The 25,878-nt window shown below is 42.9% G+C and overlaps 1 protein-coding gene across 1 annotated transcript in view; it reads left to right on the top strand.

Moving 5' to 3' along the window:
* MSRA (methionine sulfoxide reductase A) overlaps positions 1–25,878 on the top strand; it is a 337,518-nt gene that overhangs the window by 208,776 nt on the left and 102,864 nt on the right. The window contains exon 4 of the mRNA XM_024569042.3: positions 11,984–12,088. Coding sequence (XP_024424810.2) covers positions 11,984–12,088 — 105 coding nt within the window. The remainder of the gene's footprint in view (positions 1–11,983; positions 12,089–25,878) is intronic.

Here is a 25,878-nt window from a genome sequence, read left to right as displayed (position 1 = left end):
GCATCCCTGTGAGCTCAGGCAGCCGCACTGTCCCTTCATGTGGATTACCAGTGTGGGCTGACTGCTTGCCTCCCTGCGGCAGGAGTATCCTTGGCTCTAGTTAAAATGAATAGAGTAGAAATTGTCTTATCCACTGCTTTTCTTGGATGATAATTGGTTCATTAGGGAAATTGATTAAAGGGAGGGTGAATCATTGAAAAGAAAGGGTTTGCAGAACCTTCTTTTAAAACATAAACGTACCTTCTTGTGCCAACCTTTGGACTTGGGATCAATGTCTTTTTTTTGATGAAGGGTCCTCCCCCTAGAGTGCCTCCTTATCTTCCTTTCTTAGTGCAGTGGGGGTTAAGAGCGCACAGTCTGGCCCTGACTGGGATAGCCCAGTGGGTTGGGCATTGTCCTGCAGATGGAGTGGTTGCAGGTTCAATTCCTGGTCGGAGCACATGCCTGGGTTGAGACCGGGTCCTGGGTTGGGGGCAGCCCGGAGGCAACTGATCCATGTTTCTCTTGCACAGCGATGTTTCTCTCCCTCTCCTTCTCTCTTCTTTCCCTCTCTCTAAAAGTAAATAAATAAAATCTTTAAAAAGGGGGGACACAACCTGCCCATTGTCGGTGTTGTGATCTTGGCCATGCTCTTTAACCTCTCCGTGCCTAACTGTCCTATTGGCTCTTCAAGAAGATTAAATAAGTTAATATGTGTAAACTGCTTAGAACTGTGCCTCGTACAGTGCAAGCACTAAGTGTTTGCCATTATTATTATCAGGGATTTCTAGTTTTGGCTTCTTTAAAATCAAGTGAGAATTTAAAGACGTGTAAAGCAATCCGAACATTGAATTTATTTAGATTTTTATTTCTTCCTAATCTTATTTTTCCTTTTTCTTTTTATCTGTGGCAAAATGCATATGACATGAAACGTACCAACTTACCACCTGGGACGTGTGCGGTTCAGTGGGGATAAGCGCACTCGGAGTGCCAGGCAGCCTTTGCCACCACTCGTCTCCAGAGCCCTTTCATCTGGCAGAACCGACACTCTGTCCCCCGGGAGCAGCCGCTCCCCATTGCTCCCCCATCAGGTCCCAAAACTCACCCTTCCCAGTCTTACGTAGGGGTCTTGCCCACACCTATTTCGAGAGTATTTTTAAACAACTTTTTAAAGTTGAGTTTTTCTAAAGCACTCCATTCTTAATAGAAGCAAAACTGTTTCTTTTCTAGGGTATGTGATATTTAATTAAACTTTGTGATTACTACATAAAGTTCTCTTGGTCTATACAGGCCTGCGAACAAACACAACTGACTCGGGACCGAAGCCCTGAGTCGGTGGGAGCAGGAGGTGCAGAGGTACCAGCACTGTGGTGCTGTGGGCAGCGGCACCGTGTTTGCCAGAGGGTTGCTGTGGGCCCGTTAATCTGGGCCATCACATCCATTCTGTGGTTTCCCTTCTCTGCGCCACGGTGCTTGTCATTTTCATCATCTGAAACACCCTCATACTTGGCTCTGGAGGTCTAAATTGCACCCATTTTCAGTGTCCAGTTTAGATGCCTCCATGAAACCTTCCCTTTTCTCTTCCCTTCCAAACTTCTGAAGCTCTTACCTGTATCTCTGCAGTGGCCCCTAACACTTTCTGTCTTGCGTTGTTAGTTGAGTTCCCTAAGAGCAGACTCTGTATCACGTGCCTTTGGATTTCTCGCATCGTGGGTCCAGTGCGGTGCATGTAGCCCGGACTCGCCAAGATGGGACAGAGAGAATGAGGAGAGGACTTTATAATTAACAAAGTCCGTGTGTGTGTATAATGTGGTACTTACAATGTGCCTTTTTTGGCATTTTGGCTGTACTTTGCAGGGGAGGAAACTGAGACTCAAGAAAGGTAAGTAATTTATCCAAATCAAATATTCTTACAGCACCACAGTGCCCGTGGCCCAAGGTCTCAGCATGTCATTGCGGAAACCATTTGGTTGTGTTCCTCAGGGCACACCTTTGGGCTCCTGAATTCACTACTGGCTGTCACCAAAGATCTGCTAATGAAGGCACGGCTAAAAGACTCCCAGTGTCAACCCAGTTCCAGCCAGATGTGGGTCTGCAGGCAGCCACAGACCTCAGTCGTTCAGCCCTCACCCTCGGCCCTGCGGCTTACGGGGAGGGGCATGACGTCAAGGAGTCAGTGACCCACGTGGACCCTGGACTCGAACTGCTGCGCTCTGCCGCCTCCTGGGTGATCTCATTAGGCGAACGATTTGAACTCATTGAGTCTTGGCTTTCTCATCTGTAAAGTGGGTGTGATAATACACGGAGGAGCTATATGAGGACTTAGTAGATAATTGATGATACGAAGGTACTTTCTGATCTACACAAGGATTACACAAATCTAAAATACTGCTGTCGTCCTCCCACACGTACAGAGTACCATTCAGCTTAAGACACAGACATTTCTGGGCAGAGGTTGGGCTCATGTCGAACAGGTTATGTTAAGTCCAAAACTGGGACACTGGTGGTAGTTACCATAGAAAACCCCTTAGGACACACACCCTTCTAATATGACCGACGGGCTTCGTATTGGTGTCCTGGACTGTTGAATTTTGCTCAGGGCCTAATTTCTCTTTATAGGTTAAAATAACTCCAGGCCAGGGCATGCAGTCTGGGTAAACGCTCCCCGTTTTTGACTTGGGCTGCCTGGACACCTGACAAGTGGGAAGTTGCCATGGGCGGGGTCTAGGGCTCAAGGGGGGCTATGGTCAAGAGCACTAGAGTCATCCTCTCCCGAGTCTTCCCTGACTCTTCAAGGCTAACTCTGGTGCTTTCCCTGTGTGCGCCCACAGAACTCAGAACACAGCCCTCTCCCAGCAGTAACTGCTTTATCCTGTGCCTTCCCGTTTCCGTGTTTCTTTGCTCCCCTGGACCGCGAGCTCCTCTAAGCCAGGAACTGTCCTATTAATGGTTGTATTAGCCACACCAAGAGAGTGCCCGGAGCTCATGCTGGCTGCTCAGTAAGCCCCTGTGGAACGAACGCCTCGTCTGGTGCTCACGTCCTATTACAAGCCCCACCCAGAAGTGAAACGAGGCAGGAGTTACGGTGAGCTGTTTTGCCATTGTGATTGTACTGCTGGTCGATTGAATTAATTTAGACCACTGCTTCTCAACCTTTAAAAACTGATAGTCACTCCAGGAAGCCTTTTTAGCCATTTCTCCCCTAATTGTGTCCCCTGCCTCCATTAAAATCTAACGTCACAGACAATACTGTGTGGTAGTGTATGTGTGGTGACCCATGTGGAGGCCACACCATTGTGATATGAAAAATGATTTTGTCCACCAGGAGCTGACACCTCCCACCCTGGAAGTGATGTCAGCCCACTGAGAATGCTGGAATTAGACTATTTGACTAAAATTATAGAATCAGTTGACATTGTAAGAGTTGCTATTTGATATTTACATAGTCAGTTGTAAAGTTAAGATTAAGCCTTGGTTGCTCGTCCTTTTGACATGCTTTCAAGATAAGGCTGTTGGGTTGATTTTTTTTTTTTTTTTTTTTTTTTTGGTGGAGGGACAATAGGTAGGCAAGGCCAAAGCTTTTCCCAGACCACCAACAGTATTTAGGTTTGGGGCTATGCTATGTGCAAATCTAAATGCTTGGTTCATTGTTCCATTCTTCTCAAAAATGTTGAAACTAAGCATAAAGTTCTATTTATTGTTAATGAATTTAGATATCTAAATAAGTCAGAGCCGTGCTTTCTGAGTGATCCTGTCGAATCATTGCTGGTTGGGGTATTTATAAATAATGCGCCATGCAAGTTGGGAGAATATGCTACACCACTTACACTTAAAAAGCAACTGTGATGTGGTTTATGCACCAAATGAATAGGCAACTAATATCTTCGGATGACTTAAAGTAGCTCCTCTGGAAATTCTGTATAAGCAGCTGCAGTGTTAGCCACGATGAGCTTCTGTAGCGGTGCCTTTCCTCATCCGTGTCATCCAGACATGCGAACAGTTTTAAAGAACATGAAAAAACATCCGATTTGGTTTTAAAGGCCCCTTCTGTTTCCATGATTCCAGGGGTCTTCTAGCTACCTTTTTACTCTGATTTGTAACATGTATGCCTTTAGGAAAACCTGCCCTTGGCAGCTTCCCCTAAGAAACCCATTTTTGCTTGAAGGGCAGTCCGCGTCGTTCCGTGTGTGTTCCCCTGGGTCCCGAATGTTTGAAAGCGTCTGCCCTCTCGCTGGGACTTCATAGCAGAGTTCCGTTGTGACATGGCTAGTCATTAGTAGCGTAGGGATATGGAAAGACTAGTCCTGATGTCACAGATTTGATTACTACCCGTAAGTTCCCAAGTGCTTTCCCTTTTATATCTATTGATTAGTGCTCTCTGCCAGACTCCGGGATTGGTAGGACAGATATTTGTAGACGCATCTTACAGACGAACGACTGTGACTAAGAGAAGCAGAGTAGCTTACTTGGAAGATTATGCCCTCCAATATAGCTCTTCTGACTCCAAAGTCGGTGCTTATTTACCAGGCCCATGGTGTTCTATTCCTTTAACCTGCTCTGGAGTCACTGTGGAGTGAGTAGACCCCAAAGGCACAGCCTAGACAAGTAGAAAGAGTGGATTTGACTCAGTAAAGGCAGAACATTCCAGCAATTGGGGGCATTCCAACAATGGCATGGGTCATTTTGTGAAGTAGCATGCGTCCTGTCACGTGAGATGGTCATCTGGATATTGCAGGGGGGTGAAACAGTGAGGCCTTCTGCGATGTGACCTCTTGAGTACCTTACAACCCTGAGCCTTGGTTTAAAACAAATCTTGCCTGTTTCTCTTCCTTGGTATGGCTGCAGTTATCCAATGCCCGATTTCATGGTTTCCTTTCCCAACTTCGCATCAGAAGCACCCTTCAAGCTTTGTGAACATATATACCAGGTCCCCTGCATTGGAATCCCAGTGTGGGCGGGGTGAGAGGCGTGAGCATTTTTTAAAGTTTCACAAGCCAGTCTAAGGTGTAGGGTAGGGAACCACTCATCTGTATAGCCCACTGGTAACAAGGTACGGGCAGGACTCATTTTGCACTTGGTGGTGTAATTTAACAGCATCAAAGAGTTGTCATTTCTCAGTGTGCAGTACCCTTTTAAATGTTAATCAGGCCCTGTAATAAAACTGTGTTTGTTCTCTTGGCTTCAAGGGTACTGTGATTCACGACTTGGCAGGTTAGTTTTGCTGATATCTTATAATGTCTGCCTATCGCATGGTAGCATGGGAGCTGGTGCTGGTCTAGGAAGTAGGCATTGATCAGCCCAGCCACGTAGACCCTTTCATACTCTTCGTGTTCTGAAAAACACAGCTCGAAGGGCACGAGGGCTGGCCTCTGTGCTCAGCAGGGTGGATGCCGAAACCAGTGAGCTGCTCACTCCTAGACTCAGTACCTACTAGGTGGCTTTGTAGCCGTAAGAAACCTCTAGTAGCATGAAGTAACGGTTGTGGTTTATTGTTTTTTTGAAGAATTTTCCTGATCAAGTACTCAACTGTGTTTATAGCGCTCCTCCGACAGAATATCTCTGAAGGATGTGTCTGTATTAAGTATACATCAGAGGATTATCAGTTCCCCACCATGTCTCCCCATGGTGGACCAAAAAAAAAAAAATTACAATTACTCTAACAGTATTCTACTTTTCAATCAATAGGACGCTTTTTAAAGCTTATGTTTCTCTTTGGACACTTTAAGTGACTGATGAGACAAAAGAAAAAAAGCCAAGATAAAATGACAGTATAGACACTCCTCAAATCCTATAATGAACTCCACAGGGCATCCAATTTTGATGTATTAGGACTTTTTTTTTATAATGAGTACATTGTTGGAAATCACATTTTCTATCTGCAGGAGCTGGAGATGAAACTGAGCTGACATCTTACCTCTTTGTAGTTAATTAGCAAGAGGGAAGTAGCGTTTTGAATCTTGTATGGAGAAAAGGGAAGTATTAGGCATCCACCTCTCTCCCGCGTCCCCTCAAACACCTGGGCCTTTTTGTTGTGCTCTTTGATTTGGTTTAACCGTTTGGATGGCTCTCATTGGATGGGAAAGATGAGGGGAGTTGAAGAATGGTTATTATTTAATGAAAAAATAACCACAGCTCACTTCTACCTGCCGTCTTGTGTGTGGGACAAATAAAATAGAGCGGGTCTTTCCGTTTCAGCAGGCATCTCTTACCCGGACCCAGGCCATAGGGATGCCCATGCTGCAGGCCTTTCGGTATCACTACATTAACACTTCCCGCCATGGAACCCTCAGCACCTAGAGCAGAGCCTGCAGCTTAGTAGGCACTCAGTAAATATTGATTAATTAATGAGTCAATGAAACGTAGTGTTGACCCATACAATAAAATATTAAAGTTGCCCTAATAAATTGTATCTAATAAATACCTTTCTCTGGGTAGTAACTGTGTTCATTTGAAGACATACGGCGATGTTTACACAGAACTCAGTAGTTAGGGACAAAGAAGCAGAGCAGAGCATGTAAGTATGATTCTAGTTAGGGGACTGGTCCTCAGGCAGTGAACAATGTGGGGGGAACAGCACAGACACTCATCCAGGTGAAGGCTAAGGAAGAGGTAGAAAAATTCAGCACAAAGATACCTCTCATCTGTATGTATTTATTAATGTCAGATTGTACGCCCAGTCCTATTGGGTAGGCCGCCTACCTGCCCTCTCCTCTCCTCTCCCCAGCCCAATGCAGCATCATTCATCATGCTAACCTGGAAGAGTGCAAGATAACCTTGCCCCCATGGGATGGAAAGCTGTGACCCAGGGCTTTAAAAACTGGCTGATCTATCTTGGGGATCTCTCTAAAAACATCTGGTTCTATGGATGACTTCGCTTCTAAAAAGCTGTGGATGATTCCTGAATGCCCAGTTTTTCTGCCGTTGGAACACTGCCCTGTGTCTCTTCTGGGCTGTTTTGTTGTGTGGGGAACGACTGCCCATGATCTACCCTCTGCATTCGTTCACCTTCCTTTATTGTCACTGGGTGAGTCGAGCCCGGAAATGCTCAGGGAGGACAGTCTCCCCTCTCATCCTTCCTTTCAAGCTGTTTTTGAACAACAGCGTGAAAGCACTCAGGCTGCTGTGAATTGTTAACAAGCCCGTTTGCACGTCACATCTATTATGCTATTTGCACGAAGTTATGTGAAGAAACAGCTCATAGTATTTATAAGATACAGCCTTTTATCTCTGGAAACCCCAGCAAGTATTTGCAGATCGGTTTTGAGAATCAGATTAGCCTGGCACGTTGGCGGGTTCCTGGAGGCGTGGGCATTTCTGTAAGTGGTTTCTGGCCCCTTAATCCTTTTGATCATTTGCACTGTGTATTTTTGCCCAGGCTCTTCTACGTTGGAGAAATAAAATAAAGAAACTTAAAGGTGAATCTGACGAAGGCTTCTCCACACTGTTTGTTAATGCAGATGGATCTTGAATTTTAATGGCAATAGTTTGTTTTAAACAACCAAGCTTTTTAAGACCGCCCCACAAATAGTGTCGGTTCTCCCGCGATGCCTGGGAGTGTTCGCTGGTGGGTGGCCATCCATCCCGACCCTTTCCTGCTGCCACGAACCCAATTTTGGAAAACACTCTTGACAGCCTGGGTGTCAGTTGCCCCTCAGCTGTGACTTCTTGTCTGAACCACTGCCCGTGTTACACTTTCTGTCACCTGGTGACTTCAGGTGTCTACCTTCAGGAGCCTGGCTCAGCGTCATAGACTGAGCCCACGCTTCACCTCCTGTTAAAACCTAGCCGGCTCTTCGCTGGCTCCTGTCTCTTACTGGCCATGACACATGGTGTGAGGAAACCTGTGGGGAGGTCTTAGTTCCTCATGTGTAAAATGGGGGCTCTATCTCCCTTGTGAAGTTGTTGTGAGCAGCATTTGTGTGCGCACGTTCATAGCAGTGTTACTCACAATAGCCGAAAGGTGGAAGCAACCCAAGTGTCCACTGATGGGTGAATACACCGGATGAGGTATGCTCATACAATGGAGTGTTATTTAGCCTTCACAAAAGAAAGAAATTCTGACACATGTTTCAACATGGACGACGAGCCTTGAGGACATTGTGCTAAGTCAGTGATTTTCAACTGGTGTGCTGCAAAAAAAATTTCCAAACATGCAGTACTTGACTGCTTAGTCAGGGGCACTGACCTCTTTTCTCTTAGCACTTGTCAAATAAAAAGATGACAACAGCCAACAGAACAATAGCCATTCAGTGTGAATGAATCAGAATTATACCCACTTTTTTGTAGATCGACAAAAAATATGATGTATTTTTGGTGTGCCGCAGAATTTCAGTAATTAGCTTATGTGTGCCGTGAGATGAAAAAGCTTGAAAATCACTGTGCTAGGTGAAATAAGCCAGTCAGCCCTCCCCCCAAATACTACATGATCCCACTCACATGAAGTACCAAGGGTAGTTGAATTCAAGAGACAGAAGTAGAATGATGGTGGCCTGGGGCTGGGCGGTGAGGAGGGAAATGGGGAGTTAGTTTAATGGATACAGTCTCAGTTTCTCAACCTGAACCATGTTCTGGGGATGGATGGTGGTGATATTGCACAACAATGTGAATGCACTTAAAGATGGTTAAATGGTAAATTTTATGTTATATGCAAATTTGTTGTAAGCATTAAAAAACATCAAGTAGGTAAAGTGCCACCATTTTATCAGCATTCAGTAGGTAGTAACAGTGTTTACTAGGGTTAGGACATTGTCATTGTGTTTTAAAGGTTACATGGTATTTCATACTGTGGCTCTACCATAGTTTGTTTCTTTTTGTTGGTTTGACTTTTGGATTTATTATAATACCCCGCCATTGCAATAATGATGGAGTGAATTTTCTGTGTATGCATGTATTTTTTCCATTGTTTGGAGTTATATCTTTGAGATGTATTTCCTGGATCATTTAGGGTGAGTTAATCTTAATCTCCGTGGCTTTTTCTACATATGCCAGTGGGGTTTCAAAATGGTACGGTGGTCATTTACATGCCACCAGCTACGTCGGGGTGCCGGTTTTACAGACGCCTCATCAGCAGGAGGTGCACTTTTAAGAAGTTTTACAAAATGTAATAAGTAAAAGATGGTATTTCAATATGCATTTATTTCCTTTTATTACTAAAAATGTCAGCATTTTAAATCTTGATTTACATTTATATCGTCCTATGCATATTGAATATTTACATCGTTTGCCTACTTCTAGCGCGGTTTTCCATGCCTTCCTTACCAAATGTATGTGTCCTGTTAGTAACGTAGAGTTGCTATCTTTAATATTCAGAGGGTTTTAATTCTTGTGTAGTTAAATCATTTCTTTAATCATTTCAAAACATAAAATAGTAATATTTTAAAGTAGATCAAAAGTGGTTTTACAATAACATGATTATTATATTTAATGTATCTTCTTCCAGTATAATTATTCTTTTCATATCTGTCAGCATTAAATCTGCTTAGATGTTTAACTGACATGACTGTGGTATTTGAATTAAAATTATGTAGGCTGACCAATTAATAATAAAATATTAATAACCCAATATGAAAAGGACATTACAAAAGTTAGAGCAAATAAGAAATTAAAATTATTAATAAACACGACGTTTTAAACCTACAAATGTTTAAATTCATTGAAAATAAAATGATAGGATCCTGTATTCTAGCTAGAAGCTGGTAGTGACCGAAACCATCGTACCAGGGACGGAGACTGGCTCCCAGACACGTAGCCAGTGGGTGAGAAAATCCCTCTGACGTTAGGCATCTAAGAAATTCCACTTATGTAACTGTGGCCTGAGGCACAGAAATGTGAAAAAATACTTACATTCATAGATAAAGAGAGGATTCACTCTCAATGCCCAATGACAAGGAGTGATTGAATAAGTAATAATAGTACAATCCTCTTTGGAGTATTATATCGTCACTATAAATGGTATTTTTTATAATTTTGGTGATATGGGGAAGTACAATATGCAGGTACATGGGTAAAGCAGGAGGCAGCGGTTCCACTAAAACACACTGTGTGTGGCGGTGTGTGCATGCGTGTGCGTGTCTGGCCCATGTCCGGAAAGCGGTGAGTAAAAGGCACCGATAGTACTTACATGGGAGGAGTAGAGGCGAGTTTTATTTTCTTTTTTATACTTCCACACATTTCCTAAGCTTCATATTGTTTGAAAGTTATTGTTTCTGCAATCAACAATAAATTTAAATATTAAAAAAGATTAAAGATAATGAATGGATTTCTTTCCTTTTCTGGACTCATGCCCATTTTGTGGTCTTTGCTTTTATCTGTCAGACAGGATTCTGGACTAGAAGTCAGAAGGTGCTTTTTTAGGTGTTTTTTATGGTCCAGAAGTTTGTTAGCCATATGACCTTGGCCAGATCTAACTTACACATAGCTCAGTCTTTCATTTGTGAAATGGGGGTTTCTACCTTCCCTGCTTGCACCATAAGATGGTTGTGAGGGTTAGATAAGAACACCAACATATAGAAAACACTTTTGCAAACCAAGGTACAAGTTCAAGGGATTCCTGGAACCAGTGAGGTCTGATAGTTTGTTAGGACTTACAGAACTCACTGAGAGCTGCTATTCTCATAGTTACAGTTTACTGCAGGCAGAGGAGACGGATCAAAGTCAACCAAAGTCAGAACCGCCTAGGGCAGAGACTGAAATGGTTCCAGCAAGAAGCTTGTCCTCTGCGCAGTCAGTGTCTCATTTCCTGGCATCCCCGTGTGACCCTGCAGGCAGAGAGCATTGCCAGCCAGGAACCTCGTGCAAGCCCTGCTGGCCAGAGTCTTTATTCAGCTTCATTACATAGGTGTGATTGATTAATTGATTGATTGACTGTCTGTGGAGTTGAACTCAGTCTCCAGGGAAACTTACACTGCATGGCCCAAAGCCCCTACCCTCAGTCACATGCGTGGTCTCTCTGGCATAACCAGCCCTGACCTTACACACTGCTGGGTGTAGCCAACCCTTCCCTAATGGGGGTGCAGAGTGACCAGTCCTCATCCTCAGACCAGTGGTGTGGTCGGTCCCATCCTCAAGGTCACTCTTATCAGGTGTAATATAGGTTACCTTCCAGAGGCCAGGCAGAGGCCAGGTGTCTCTTTAGGCAAGGCTGAATTGTTTGCTACCCATAGGGTGATCAACGAGAAATGGGAAACAAAGTTAAATACAGAGATGACGTGTGTACAGAGTGGTCTGGTATTTAGTGTGCCCTAACACTGTAAAATAAGGAAGGGCGTGAACCCCGTAGGTGTAAGTGAACACCCACCTCACTGCAGACACCCACCTCACTGATCCACAGAACCCTGGAGACCACCCTGGAGAACGCGCACGGGTGCTGGACAGCGAGGCTTGCTACAGTAGCTGTTTACCGCAGAGACATATTAGGCTGAGAAAGCACTTACCGCCCCACGGGGTGTATCAGCCTGACCCTTGCCTCAGCACTAACAGCACAGCAAATTGTCCCTCCGTTAACAAATTTATCTAACGTGAACAAGGTATAAGTCTGCATTTTATAGGTCTCTCTGTCTGGCACCGTCTCGCTCTGTGTCGCAGCTGAGCTGACTGCGTATAGCATGGGGTGATGGTAAAAATAAATTGGCTCATTCCCCACTGCAGAGTTTCAGTTCTCGAGCACCATGTCAGAGTGCTCCATAAGGTTTCATAAGGGTGAAACTGGGAAAATGAAAAGCAGAGTTTGTTTTCACGTGAATTTTCAAAATAAAAAAAAATTAGAGCACAATGAAGTCATCATCCTCAGGAAGCCTGCAAGATGACAACTGTGTGCTTTCAGGGACAAAGAACCAGGGACGGAGACTTAGAGCAAAACCGTCAGCTGAAACCCAATTATGCTCCTACCCTTCCTTCAGAGGGAAGAATTTTAGCCTTGGTCTGGTGGGGTTTTTTCTGAAACAAATAGCTTGTAATAAATTGATGTTGTCAGTGAATTTTGGTTGTACATTCTGTTTCTTTCAAGGAAAAACTGGCCATGCAGAAGTAGTTCGAGTGGTGTACCAGCCAGAACGCATCAGCTTCGAGGAACTGCTCAAGGTCTTCTGGGAGAATCACGACCCGACCCAAGGTAGATGAGCGAGCCAGTATTTAATTATCTTACTAATCACAGCTGGGATAATTAGTGTTTGAGCTGCATGGAAGAGATGAACCTTGAAATCACACAGGAGCTCAAGAATATGATTGTAGACTTTTATTGACGGAGACGAGGAGGGGCTGCGGGGGGCGGGGGGGGGGGGGAGGTGAGAGAATAAAGGCACAGCCACCGTCGGTGCCCCTCCCCCCTTACAGCTGTCAGGGGTGGGAAAATTCCCACAGAGAAAGATGCCAGACAATGGAGAGCCGTGCACCTTTATTATGGCATTATTCCTTCTTAATGCAGTCTTTTGTCTGCAAAATTAAAGTGTCTTTCTAGCAGCTCCAAAGTTTTCCTGATTTATGGTCCCTTTATTTCCCTGAATTTAGCCTTTTTCATCTTTTGACGTTATCAGGTTTTGTTTTTTTCAAATGTCTGTGGATGATAAAAAAAAAAGAAAAGAAAAAGAACATAAAGGTAAAATGCAGTATTCAGTAGATCCACAGTGCTTGCGTTATTTAAATACTTCATTTGTCTTCTGTGGAATTTGTTATATGGAGATATTAATATATTTGGGCTATAAACAATGATGGCCAGAAATTTTATTTGAACGTACACACAAGCAAAAATCCCATGTTGGCAAATATCATTGTAATATTCAATAATGAAGCAATTTCCAGATTTCATCCTAACAGCCTTGCAAAGCACAGCTTTGCCAGTGTGATGATCTGATACTATGAGGCTTATGAACTGAAAAGTCCTATATAATAGATGTGATTTTCACAAACCATGTTCATTTGGCAATCAGTCTATTTAACAAAAATATTTCCCTTCAGTGTCAGGGTTTTGTGTAGCGGATATGCCGTGTTGGCTGTTTCCTGCTGAATGGATGTGTTTTTCCAAATGCGTATTGTGCTTTGTGGTGGAACCTTAATAGGATTCAGTAGCACAGGTTGGTGGGTTCTGAGTCATGGTTCTGAGAACCTCCCAATGTCAGTGGTTTGCCAAAGGGCAAAGGTCAGAGCTGAGACAAGGGTAGCAAAAGGATAAATGAGCCAGGGCAAGACAAGCCCAGGATCCAGGCAAATCCTCCAGAGGGGGCGAAGGCCTAGGAAGGAGGCCAGAAACAGGTTTTCCAGTCCAGTGAAGTTTGGTTTGACACGGGGGACGAGTCACCGGTGGGGGAGCAATGAGGTATGGGACAAGGGCAGTAGAGGGCTGGTAGGGCAGGAATACAATCAGTGTCATCCCAGTTTGGACCCCCAGACTACTGTCATATGTCATATGAGAATGGCAGACCTGATGCCTTGGACAGGCTTGGCTCGGCAGGAAGCTCTGACTAGTGAGCATCATCGAGGAGATGGCTAGGAGCTCATGCTGGTAAACTTTGACCCAGATGGAGCAGCCATCCAGTCATGGGCCTCTCAAAGCCAATGGGCCAGGGCAGGATGCCAAGAGCTCCCAAACTCTCAGTGGAGACACACATCAGGAGCCGAGGGAAGCCTGAAGCCGTGTAGGAGACAGGCTCCCCACAGGCCCACGACATTGGGTGTCGGTGCTTTGGCCGTGCCAACCACAGTGCCATGTTCTGCTGGAATCACCTTAGCCCTGGTAAAATTTTGAAGAGGGTGAAGTCTGTCTGTCATACACTTTTTTCTCCTTACTTCTCTTAACTTCTTACCCATTTTATCATATTTTTACCGTACACCTCAGTTAACCAGGTCACTAGTACTGGCCTCTGAATCTTAAGGGGAAATTCTACCCTAAAAAAGAACCATAAAAGAACTGCTTGGTCTTTCATTCCACATATCAAATTTGTCTCTACTATGCCTTAGTCCGCTTTGAAATTCTTGATGTGTTAATTTGCGAGGGCTGCAATAACAGAATACCTAAGGTTGGGTGGTTTAAACAACAGAAGCTTATTTTCTCGCGGTGCTGGGGACCAGAAGTCAGCGATGGAGGTGTCGGCAGGGTTAGTTTTACCGTTGCTTGTAGACGACTGTCTTTTCTCTTTGTCTTCACGTGGTCTTCTCCTCGTGTGTCTGTGTTCTGATCTCTTACAACAGCACTGCTCGGATTCAATTAGTTCCCACCCAAATGACCTCACTTACTCTTAGTCCTTAAAGGCTCTATCTCTAAATGAGGTTACATTCTGAGGTACTAGAGGTCAGGGCTTCAGATTATAAATTTGGGTAGTAGGGAGACACAGTTTAGCCCATAACACTGCCAGCCATGTATTAGATTGGTGTACCGTTCTTCCAGAGGTATTTTTATTCTAACTGGAGGTTCACACACTGGAAAAGACTTTAGAGGTCACCTGGTTAAACTTTAGCTTCAATTCTATAAGCCAAAGATGAAATTGTTAATGGTGGGATTTGGCGGTGATGGGATTTCATTGTCGAGGGACATTTTTTACACTGACATTTGGGTAAATTATACATGTAGGAGGAGAGTTTCTCTGCCCTTGCATATATTTGCTAAGAATGGTGCTCGATGCAATATGCAATGTACACAGTTACACACATTAAATCACATATTTGATCTTCCCACATTAGTATTAGAATTACTTTTTGGAATAGTTCGGTGTAATGGGCCATGGTAACAGTCCTTATCTGCCTTGCAAGGTTTTCCATGACCCTTCTGGGAAAAAGGCCAAATGATTGATCACATGACTCAAGCCTGGCCAATCACACTGTCTTGTCCTGTTGTCAACAGTGTTTGATCCAAAGAACAGCCATGAGACCTAAGCAGAACCAGTTAGAATCCTTCCTTAGGACTCTTGCATGAGAGAAAAAAATGTTCTCACCTTGGTAGGCCTTCCGGGGTGATGGCACATGGTGTGTGGACAGAGCCTGTCCAGAGCAGAAGCAAGGGAGGAGGATGAGAAGAGACGCTGAGAGATGAGTGTTGGGAAGAAACTTCAGGGGACCCTGGGACGCTGAGACCTCGTGTTCCTACAGCTCTTCCTTCAATTCTGGAACCTTTCCTTGTAGCATTCCAAGCAATGGGAGCTACTCGGTATCATCCTTTTTTTTTTTTTTTTTTTTTTTTAACTTAAGCTAGTTTGTTGGGTTTCTATTACTTGCAGTAACAAAAGTCCTGAACAATCCCCTTATTCAGCTTAATTGTTGTGCTCAGTGTATCCAGTCACTGTCAGTTTACCGTGTTCACTGGTTGTGCAGATCAGGCCTAAAGCCATTTGGTCAGCAGTTTCACCATTGGCTCCGACGTGGAATGGAAGACACTGAAAATTGTTTCTTCAAGACCGATTGGGGCTTAATTAAGGGGTTTCTTGGGTGTACCATTTGGGATATATGGCTTGAGAACATATCATAATCCACATCCCCTCTCAATATTTGCACATTACTGTCAAAGACACTCAGTAACAATACTTGTCTCGTTTCTACTGTGTTAGCCAGGCCCTCTGCTAAGTGCTGCTGAATCACTAACAGGTCTGGGATAAGCAGCAGTATCCAACCTCTTGGTTAATGCACAGGGAAACCTCTATTCCTATGGGAAGAAAACATAATTCCAACATACTGAGATCAAATGAGCATTCAGATAAGTGTATATAAGACCAAAGACCAAAATATTAACCTGAAATCATTAAAACAAGGACGTGTTAAAACCGGAACATTGAAAGTAAAAAATAAGCTTAGAAGAACCCTGGTACCAATGGATTCATCATTCCCAGGGAGCCCTGAAGTTCTAATACACGTTGTCACCTGTACTGTTTCTGCAGCAAGAAATTGAAGCTCACTCCCTGAATGCTGGGACATGCAACAGGAGATAGCTGAACTTCACGTGAACTTGGCCATCTGACCACAGCTTTTCAATGCCCTACTTGAAGGCATATGGAGACTCTTGTCATGTTTCCCCATGAAAAGTGGCCCAGAAAAGAAAAGCACCCAGTTGGGCAGAAGAGGTCCACAGAGGCATGTAAGATGCATTGCTCTTACTCGGAAAACGGATGTTTCAGAAGCAGCAAGCCCCTTGTTGGATGTGGAGGAGGCTCCGGTCTATGAAGCAATAGCTCATTCTACATTCTTTTTCAGAAACAAGAGTGATTCCTAAAACTGCTTGAGGAGTGTCCCTGCCTATATGAGAATTGCTTTGTCATCCGAAAGACAAGACTTCAGTAAAAGTTGAGAGGGTCAAAAGCTTTGACCTTTGATATGAACATATGCCCAGGAAACACATGATTCTCCACAGAAATAGGACCCGAGAGAAATGTATTTTAATGAGCATGCCGAAAGGCTTTAGTACCTTGTTTGTAAAATCGTTAGGGATTCGAAGGGGCCCCTTACATGTTTTAGTTATAATTTACTTCATTTTGGGGGGGAGAAGCAGTCTCCTAGAAGGATATTTACAGCCGTGGGATTCTTGCGAATGTCAAGTGTCTACTGTGGGAGAAACAGCAGGAATTTAAGCTTAATGAAAGTCTGCTGCATTGAATCAGGTCTGCACGGCACAGGCCAGACAGAGAATATCCTGCACGTCTTCACGGCTTTAAGGCCCTGAAAGTAGCTCCCACAGTACCTGTGCTGATGAGAAGAAGGAAGTGTGGATGGTCTGCCCTTCGGGAGGGAGCAAAGCTGGTAGGAGCTACTAGAGAGTGTAGGCCTTTACAGATAGAGGGTGGGCCAGAGACATCTAGTCCCACAGCAGCATGCAGTCAGTCCTGAGGAGTGCCACTGAGTGGACCAGTGCCACGTGAAGGAACACACCTGAGAGCATCATTATACATTTGGCTGGTAAATGGGATTGTCTTTTCTCTTAATTTGCCAGTCACCACAAAACCTGTACTTTTGCCGAAGTGTTCACATACCACTGTTTAAGCTATTGTATCCTATGCTATCTGTCTTTCCTATTCATGGGAGAAATAAAGTTCTTCCAGGCTTCTAAAGGTAGAACGGGGCATGCCCATTCCTGACCCGGTGGCCTCCAAACCCCCCCTGCTCTCCAGGCAACATGGCAGAGTCTGAGATTTACATTTGGGTTCTGGCCCCAGCTGGAACTCTACCCAACCTTGTGACCTTGGCCAAGAGACTTATTCATTCTGAACCTCTGTTTCAGTCCTCCTGTTCCTGCATGAGGACGCAGGGCACAGACCGTGTACCTTGGGCCAAGCCACAAGTACACAAGTGCACAGGGGAGTGACTTTGGTTTTGTCTCACTTGGTCTATATATTGGACTTCTCAATTCCAACCTGTTGGGAAGGATCACAACATTTATTAAGCATCTCTTACGGGCAGGTGTTAGTATCTATCCTTTGTATCTATCCTTCCATTTCATCCTTACCATAACCTTCTGAAGTGGGGCTCCTTGTCTTTATTTAACAGAAGAGAAGAAATGAGGTTTCAAAAGACCAAAAGAGGTCCCCAAAAGGTTCCAAACGACTTGTCTGATGTTGATGGGAATATTTGGACCCACCTATCTAAAGCTCAAGTCTATTTCTTTCCCCTACTCCAGAGTGGTCCAAGCTTCCTGACTGGGAGGGCCTGTTCCAAGGAAAAATGTTTCCATGGATCTCCGTGTGATATAGTTGAGCCCTTAGTATCTTTTTTAAAGCAAATATATTAAAATGCTACTGTGAATTTAATCATACCTTAAACTGAATGCCTATTTTATAAACCTCTGGATATTTTATAATCCAATGTCACATACCTCCAGAAAATGGAAATGGAAATTCGTACACACATAATGTGTTCTACAGCTTCTAGGCCACACCTGCTGTACAGTTGGATTTGGACCTCCAGGCTTTCCCAGGGGACTGTGGCCCCAGGGGGGACTGCTCCAGTGCACTCCTGCAGAAGCAGTGGACTTTCTGCAGAGGCCTTCTGGCCAAGACTACTCTCTGAACCCATATCCCTACTAGTGTAGTACTAGAATTTTAGCCGGATCTGCGTTACCAATAACGACTAAATTTCCCAGAATCTTTATGGCTAAGTATTGGCCATGTGTCAAAATTCTGACTTTATGGGCATGAATACAAGAGAGGGCGTGCAACTTCTGGGTTGTGTGCACTGAGAGGAAGGGATGTTCTCTTCCTCCTCCTCCCTTCCCACAAGTTGCACGTGGTTGTGGTGGTGAACTGTCTGTACCACAGAGATTGGGGCCTTACCCTTGTAACTGAGGAGACACAACATAGAAGACTCCAGAGTTACCATCTCAGGCTGGACTCTATACAAAGACTGTCTTCTTTAAGCTACTGTTATTTTAGTTTATTTTATGCCGTTTTTTTTCTTTTTTATGACAGATGAACCTATATCCTTACTAAAATAGCCTTCAACTCTAAGCTGGTGATGAACTCCCAGTCACTTCTCTGAAGATCTTAATTAAAATATTCCCCTAATTAAAACATCTTTAACGATATCTGTTAGGAGTATGGACTCTGGGGTTAGAGGAGATATGGCTTTAATCAGGGCTGCCACTCACTAGCTGTGTGGCCTGGGAAGGTTGGGCAACCTCGCCAAGCCTTGTTTATTTCTGCTTGACCACCTGGGTCCTGGCTGGCATTGTTTCTCATCTGACTGCTACAGGAGCCTCTTACCTGACCCGTCTTGCCCTTTCCAATCCATTCTCCGTAATGACTTGTTAAAAACACAAAAGTGTGTCCCTCTGCTGTTTTAAAGCACAGAGCTGTGGCCCATTCTCTTTGGGATAATAACGCAGACTGTTTACAATGCTCTGCATGGCCAGGGATTACTGATTGATGCTTCCTTCTCCAACCTCGGCTCATGCCACTCTTTTTGCCCCACCTCCCCCCCCACTGCATTTCTGTTACTGCGGCCTTTGTTCACTCCATTCCTAGAAGACACAAGCACTTTCTCGCCTTGTGGCCTGTATCTACTGTTCAATCTGCCCACAGCTCTTGGTGTGACTGGCTCCTTCCTTTTCTTCAGCTTGAAGTGTTCTCTCCTCAGAGAGGCCTTCCCTGACCCACCCTAACTAAAGCGGTCCTCCCCAGCCCCGACTTCCAGGAGTCTCTATCACTGTTCTCTCCTTCCTTCCTAACCCATTACAAGGTAGAATGATTTTGTTTGCTTACTTATTAATTGCCTCTTCTAGAAAGTATGCTTCATATTAAATATTTTCTCATTGAACAATTAATGAGTAAATCTCAGTTTTTCCATCGGTAAAACAGTTCCTCCCTGGCTGGTGTGGCTCAGTGGGTTGAGCACTGGCCTGTGAACCAAAGAGTCACCGGTTCGATTCCCAGTCAGGGCCCGAGTTGAGGGCCAGGTCCCCAGTGGGGGACACATGAGAGGCAAGCACACATTGATGTTTCTGTCCCTCTCTTGCTCTTTCCCTTCCCCTTTTTCTAAAATTAAATAAAATCTTAAAAAGACACCAAACAGTTCCTGTCCCATAAAGGTGTGTGGGGACGTATGAGGGAACGTAGTCTGCGGGGCAGAGCCAGTGCCGGACAGAGTGGAAGCCCACCGTACAGTCTACTAGCCACCGGACTCGCTCTGCCTGTGTAAGAGCTGCGGAACCAGCTCCTGTTTATTTGCCTTGCTCCTTCCTAAACCCCAATATTTGTCTGCTTCCCCCCAGCAAATGTTCTCCATACTCCTGATCATCCTATATGTGATACCCTGTATCCTCAGCTGACTCCTCATTATCTGCTTCCCTCTCACATCCCCTCTCCATCCCCTCCCACAGTGAGCTCCTAGCTGTCCTCCAAAAGCTTTTTCTGCCTTGCCCAGTGGGCCATCCTCTGTGTGGTGTTAGGTCTCCCGGGGCCCCAGGACCACCCACCTGGCCTGCTGCTTTAGCCCTCAGATCTCTGAGTAGGGGATTGATGCGGCTCCTCAGCCCCTGGTTGGAACTAGAGACCCCCAAGGGTTCTTCTCCATTCAATGCCCTTTGATCCCACATCCCCCCCTCCCCACTCCCCATGAAGCATCACTTTAGGTGGGTTGTTCTCACGAGGCCCCTAGAGAATCAGGGGTGGATCGGTCCATTCCATCTTGAGCAGGTTTGTTTCACAGCCATTTTCCAGGTGCACAGTGGAGGAGCAAGCACCGCCCCCTCCCTGTTGTCCACTGGGAAACATTAATTGGAGAGAGAAAAATCCTATTTCCTTCTGTTTCTCATCAAGTTGGCAATTAAGAGTAGTGTTCATGTATTTGAACTTGCCAAATTAATATCTGAACTTTGTTGTGCTGACCCCTTTAAGTTAGTTTTTTAAATAAGTCACCAGTTTTGAAGGACTATCTTTTTTTTAGACCGTGTACCAGGAATCTATCATCTGCAAATAATTAGACAGTAGAAATTACATTGTATTGCTAATGAGCAGATGTGCATAGTTATAGTGGAGGAACAGCTGCACACACATAAAATGCAAAAACGACCCAAACCCGGCATTATGAATTCAGAAAGGGACTTCATTCTTTCAAGAATTTCAGAAACAGAAAAAATGAAACAAAGAATTCAACCGATATTTTCCTTTATTAATTGTTCTTTCAGTTGCACTTTTCCTTGTGTAACATTATCATACACATACTTAGTATCTTTGCTATTTGCAAATGTGCTATTTGCACTTTCAAATCCCTCTTTCGTATAATACTATAGGGCTTATATTAACATTTTCCTTTGCCTTTCTAGTGCTGTAAGGGTTTAAGGGTTTGGTGCCTCCAGACTGAATGAAAGACCCCTCCCTCCCTACTGGCTGTTTCTCTGGGCTGGGCATGGTGCCAGGTGCTTACATTCATTTGGTGCCATTTGATTCTTAAAGTAACCTGTGAGCAGGTGGTCTTAGACCCATCTTACAGATGAACAAACAGGCCGAGCGAGGGGAAGTGATTTGCCATGAGCCAGTTAGGACGTTATGGAACAGAGCTGGGATTTGGACCGAAGGGCACAATTCCAACCCTTGTATTCTCTCCATCTATAGTACAGGACCCCAAGCTGTTGCACAACACTATTAGCCCAAAGAAAACACAACACCCCATGCCTGGGAACAGTAGCACATTAGCCAGCAAAGAGTTTCTGTCCTCATAAACTCCTTATGATACCCATTAATATTTTATAATCCTGTTAAGGATTTTCAAAGATGAAGTTCAAATAGGTTTTTGAAAACTTTTGACCAGGAAGAATTCCATGTACTTTAGATAAGAATGGTTAGGTTATTTAAAATTTGAATAAATTTCTGAAATGATATAAAATCAATAAAAAGACATGAAATCAGAAGAATTACATTACTTCACATTAAACTACTAAATTTAAGCAAAATCAGAACTGATAACATCAGCAGGAACTAGAACTTCCAGGTGCTGGAAAGGTCAGGCTAGGTTATTTAGATCAACTTTCTCAACAAAAGCAGTTGAAAATGTTGGATTAGATATAAAAACATATTAAACATGCCACATCAAATTGCCAACAAAATGATTAGGAATTGCCAGGTGTTATTTGCTGGACAGGTAAGCAGAGGACTGAAATACCATTGTTCTGGGGAATTTGCCAATCCCAGAAAAGTTGAATTTGGGCAGCCTTATTAAGGGTGTAGAGGGTGTGACCAACACAATTGTAGCACTTGACCTCTGTACATATATTAAACACTGTACCCTACAACTTCTTAATCACACATGGAACATGTACTAGGCCATAATGTCTCAGCACATTGCAAAGGGACTACAATTATAGAGCTTATGTTTCTCTTACCAGAATGCAATTATGCTAATATTGCATATAGTTTCTTTGCTGTTTGCAAATGTGCCATTTGCACTTTCAAATCCCTCTCTCATATAATATTACAGAGCTTATATTTAACATTTTCCTTTGCCTTTCTGGTGCTATAAGGATTTAAGGGTTCGGTGCCACACACATCTCTAATTATGTATAATAGTGCAATTATGCTAGCAAAAATATATGTAGGAATCCTCTTATGTTAGAAAATGAGAAATTTGCTAAATATCTTATGGATGAAGATAAGTCAGTGTGGAAATCAGAAAATACTTTGAACTGAATGGTAATGAAAATATGATATATCAAAACGTATAGGGCATAGCTAAAGCTGTTCTTAGAGGGAAATTAGAGCCTTAAATTTATAAATAGGAGGGGAAAGACAGAGCTAAACATCTATCTCAGGAACCTAGAAAATCAACAACCAAACAATGCAGAAGAAAATAGAGAGCAGAAATAACTGAAATGGAAAGTAAATGTGTAGTAGAGAGGATCAATGAAACCAAAAGTTGATATTTCAAAATGCCTGATAAGGTTGATAAAACCGTGGTACGTTGATCAAGGAAAACAATGAGAAGGCACAAATATCCAATATCAAAAATTTAAAAATGGGACGTCACTATAGATAGGCAACTTTCTATCAATAAATTTGAAAAGTTAGATCAAACAAATTCCTTAAGTAGGACCTTAATAAAACTAGATAGGCCTATAATAAATTGAAATTGAAGCAATATTTATTTACTTTTTAAAGATTTTATTTATTTATTTTTAGAGAGAGGGGGAGGGAGGGAGAAAGAAAGAGAAACATCAGTGTGTGGTTGCCTCTCGCACGCCCCCTACTGGGGACATGGCCCCCAACCCAGGCATGTGCCCTGACTGAGAATCGAACCAGCAACCATTTGGTTCACAGACTGGCACTCAATCCACCAGCCATGGCTGAATCAATATTTTAAAAGCTTCTCATAGAAAACCCCACTAGTTTCAGATGGCTTCATCACTGAGTTCTATCAACATTGAAGAAAGAAATCATTGCAATCTTCTGCAAACCCATCCAGAGACTAAAGAAAGATGCAATTCATCTTATTGTGCTTACATAATCTTGTACTAAAACCTAAGGATGTAAGATAATAAAATTATAGTTCAAATTCACTCATGAACATATATGTAGAAATTTTAAACAAAAGTATTAGCAAACTGAATTTAGTGCTATGGAGTAAGTATACCACATCATGACCAATTTAGGTTCCTCCAAGAAATGCAGCTTGGTTTAACATTTTATTTTATTTTATTTTATTTTATTTTATTGTTTAAAGTATATTTTACTGATTATACTGTTATAGTTGTTCCCTTTTTCCCTTTGCCATCCTCCACCCAGTACCCCCTTCCCTTCAGCAATGCCCCCCTTTAGTTCATGTCCATGGGTCATGTCCATTGTAAGTTCTTTGGCTTCTCCCTTTCCTATGCTATTTTTAACCTCCCCCTGTCTATTTTGTTCCTCGCAATTATGCTTCTTAGCATTTTAATATCAACCAATAAAATTTAGCACATTAGCAGATTAAAAGAAAAAGCCCATATGATTATCAAAATAGGTGCAGAAAAGTTAGTTAATATAATTATATATTCATAAATGATTTCAAAATGTAAATATAAATGGTGACTTTCTTAATCGGATAAACAGCATATACAAAATCCTACAGCAATCATGATACTTATCAGTGACACACTGAGAGACTCCAGCGATGCCATTAGAATTTCTAATCAGCATTGTACTGTGGTTCCTGGCTCACGCAGTGAGTCAAGGAATGAAACAAAATGTATAATGACTGAAAAATATGGCATGTACCTGTTTACCTTTCTCACCTGGGCAACGTTTCCCATCCTTCTTGTAGTAGCCACGTGACTGAGTGTTGGCGAATGGAACGTGAGCAGATAGGATATATGATACAGGTCTGGCCAATAAATACATCCTAGTCCTAGTGATCGCTGAACGTCTCTCTTCATCTGTCTGCCAACTAAAAGCAGAGGCCAGGGCAACCCTCTGAGGTGGCATCTTGAAGACAGTACAGCTTCCATTGACCAAGGCCTTTGAAGCGTTCATGAAACAGGACCATTTCCACCTCATTTTTTACAAATTGCATTTTGCCTAATCAAGAAATAAACTAGTAACTTAAGCCATTGGAGTTTCAGAGTTTATTTATTTACCAGGAATTGGTACCTTGAAGTAGAGTGCTACCAAAAATTCTAAAAAAGGTGGCACTAGCTTAGTGGTTGGGCAGCTGGAAGGTCCAATATTGAGTCTTGCTTATGGTTTGTAAAGATGTCAGTTCTCTCCAAATTGTTTTATAAATTCAGTGCAAACCCAAATGAATGAATGAACAGTTCATTCATAAATCCCAGCAGTTTTTGTTGTTATTTATTCTGTGGATCTTCAAAGCTGATTCTTATGTTTATATGGGAGGCAGATATTTTTGCATAAGAACAGGAGAATGGAGGGGCTTATTTTTCTAGATTCCAAGATTTATTATAAAGCAACAATTATTAAAACAGTGTGAATTTGATGTAGAGACAGATGACTAGACCGGTACTATGGAGTAGAGAATCCAGAAAACGACCCACACATATACAGATATGTCAGTATGTCAGTCATATGTGAAACATCTGGGGAAAGAATGAGTTTGTAATAAATAGTGATAAGATGATTTAGATTTTTACATGCAGAAACATTCGATTGGATTTCTACCTCCACCGTACATAAAAGCCAGCTCCAAGTATACTGAAGACCTAAGCGTGAAAGCAAAACTTGGAAACTCCAAGTTGATAATATCATTATGACTTTGGGTTTGAGGTGCATTTCTTAAACAAGACACAAAATGACATTACCCATAAGGGGAAAATAGTTGGGAAACTATATTCAAACTATATTAAAATCATACCTTGGCTCATAAAAAAACAAATAAAATGTAAGAACAGAGAGGTTATATTTGACAAGAGATTAGTATCCAGGATATATAACAATATCTCCAGTAGATTTTTTTTAAAAAAAGAAAACTGAAGAGAAAAATGGGCAAAGTACTGTAACAGCGGTGAGAAAACATGTGAAATCATAGTCAATGTCATTATTCATCAATGAAAGACACATTAAGTTCAAGGGAGATTGTATTACAGACCAAGCGTAGTGACAAAAAGTGAAGTCTGACATTAACAGGCTTGAGTGACTTGGCAAGCATTCCGAACTCTGGGATGGCTCAGGCTGTGATGCAGGTTTTGTAAATTGGTACACCTGCTCTGGAAGATGGTTCAGCATTCAGGTAAGTTGAAGACACGCAAACTCCATAAACCAGCGATTCTATTGCTGGGTCTAATGGAATACATGTCAAAAATGTTCTTAGCGGCCCCAAGCTGGTAGTCTTCATCAACAGTAGAATTCATAAATCAGTTGTGGTCTTTTTATGCAATGGGATATTATGAAACACTGAAAATGAAAAAAATAAAGGAATCTCATGACTGTAATTGTATGTGAAATATTAAAACTACAATTTTATTTATATAAACTTCAAAAACAGGTAAAACTAAACTATGTTTTTTTTTCTGGGTGTGCGTATGCAAGAAAGACATTATTGTCACAAAAATCAGGCGTGGCTGTAAGGCGAAAGAGGCGGGCGCTGTCACCAGTGGGGACGTGCGGAGGGCTCCAGCGCGCTGACAGTGCTGCGCTTCCGGTCCTCGGCGGTGGTTCCGAGTGTTCACTTGATGGTGAATCATTTAACAGTACGTGGAGCAACATAGAGACTATTCTAATACTGATGTGAACACTTTAATCAGTTGAGGTTTGTTTTATGTACTTTGGTACGTTTAGGTACCTTTCTGTAATGAAATCTAGAAATTACTAAGGTTAACACGTTGATCGCTATTCCTGCTAACAATATGGACAATGTCCAGGATGAAGGACTAGCTTTGTGAATGTGTGGGCTCAGTGCTGATTCAAATGTAAACATCTTATAAATGTCATTTACATGCCTAATGTTCTGTAATGGAATATTATGGCTGAGTCATTGCTTCAGAACTTTGAGGTTTGGATAAGAGATAGTGACATA

This window comes from Desmodus rotundus, chromosome 9, assembly GCF_022682495.2.
Source record: "Desmodus rotundus isolate HL8 chromosome 9, HLdesRot8A.1, whole genome shotgun sequence".
NCBI classification, from domain to species: Eukaryota; Metazoa; Chordata; class Mammalia; order Chiroptera; family Phyllostomidae; genus Desmodus; species Desmodus rotundus.
This window is presented reverse-complemented; position numbering and strand designations above follow the sequence as displayed.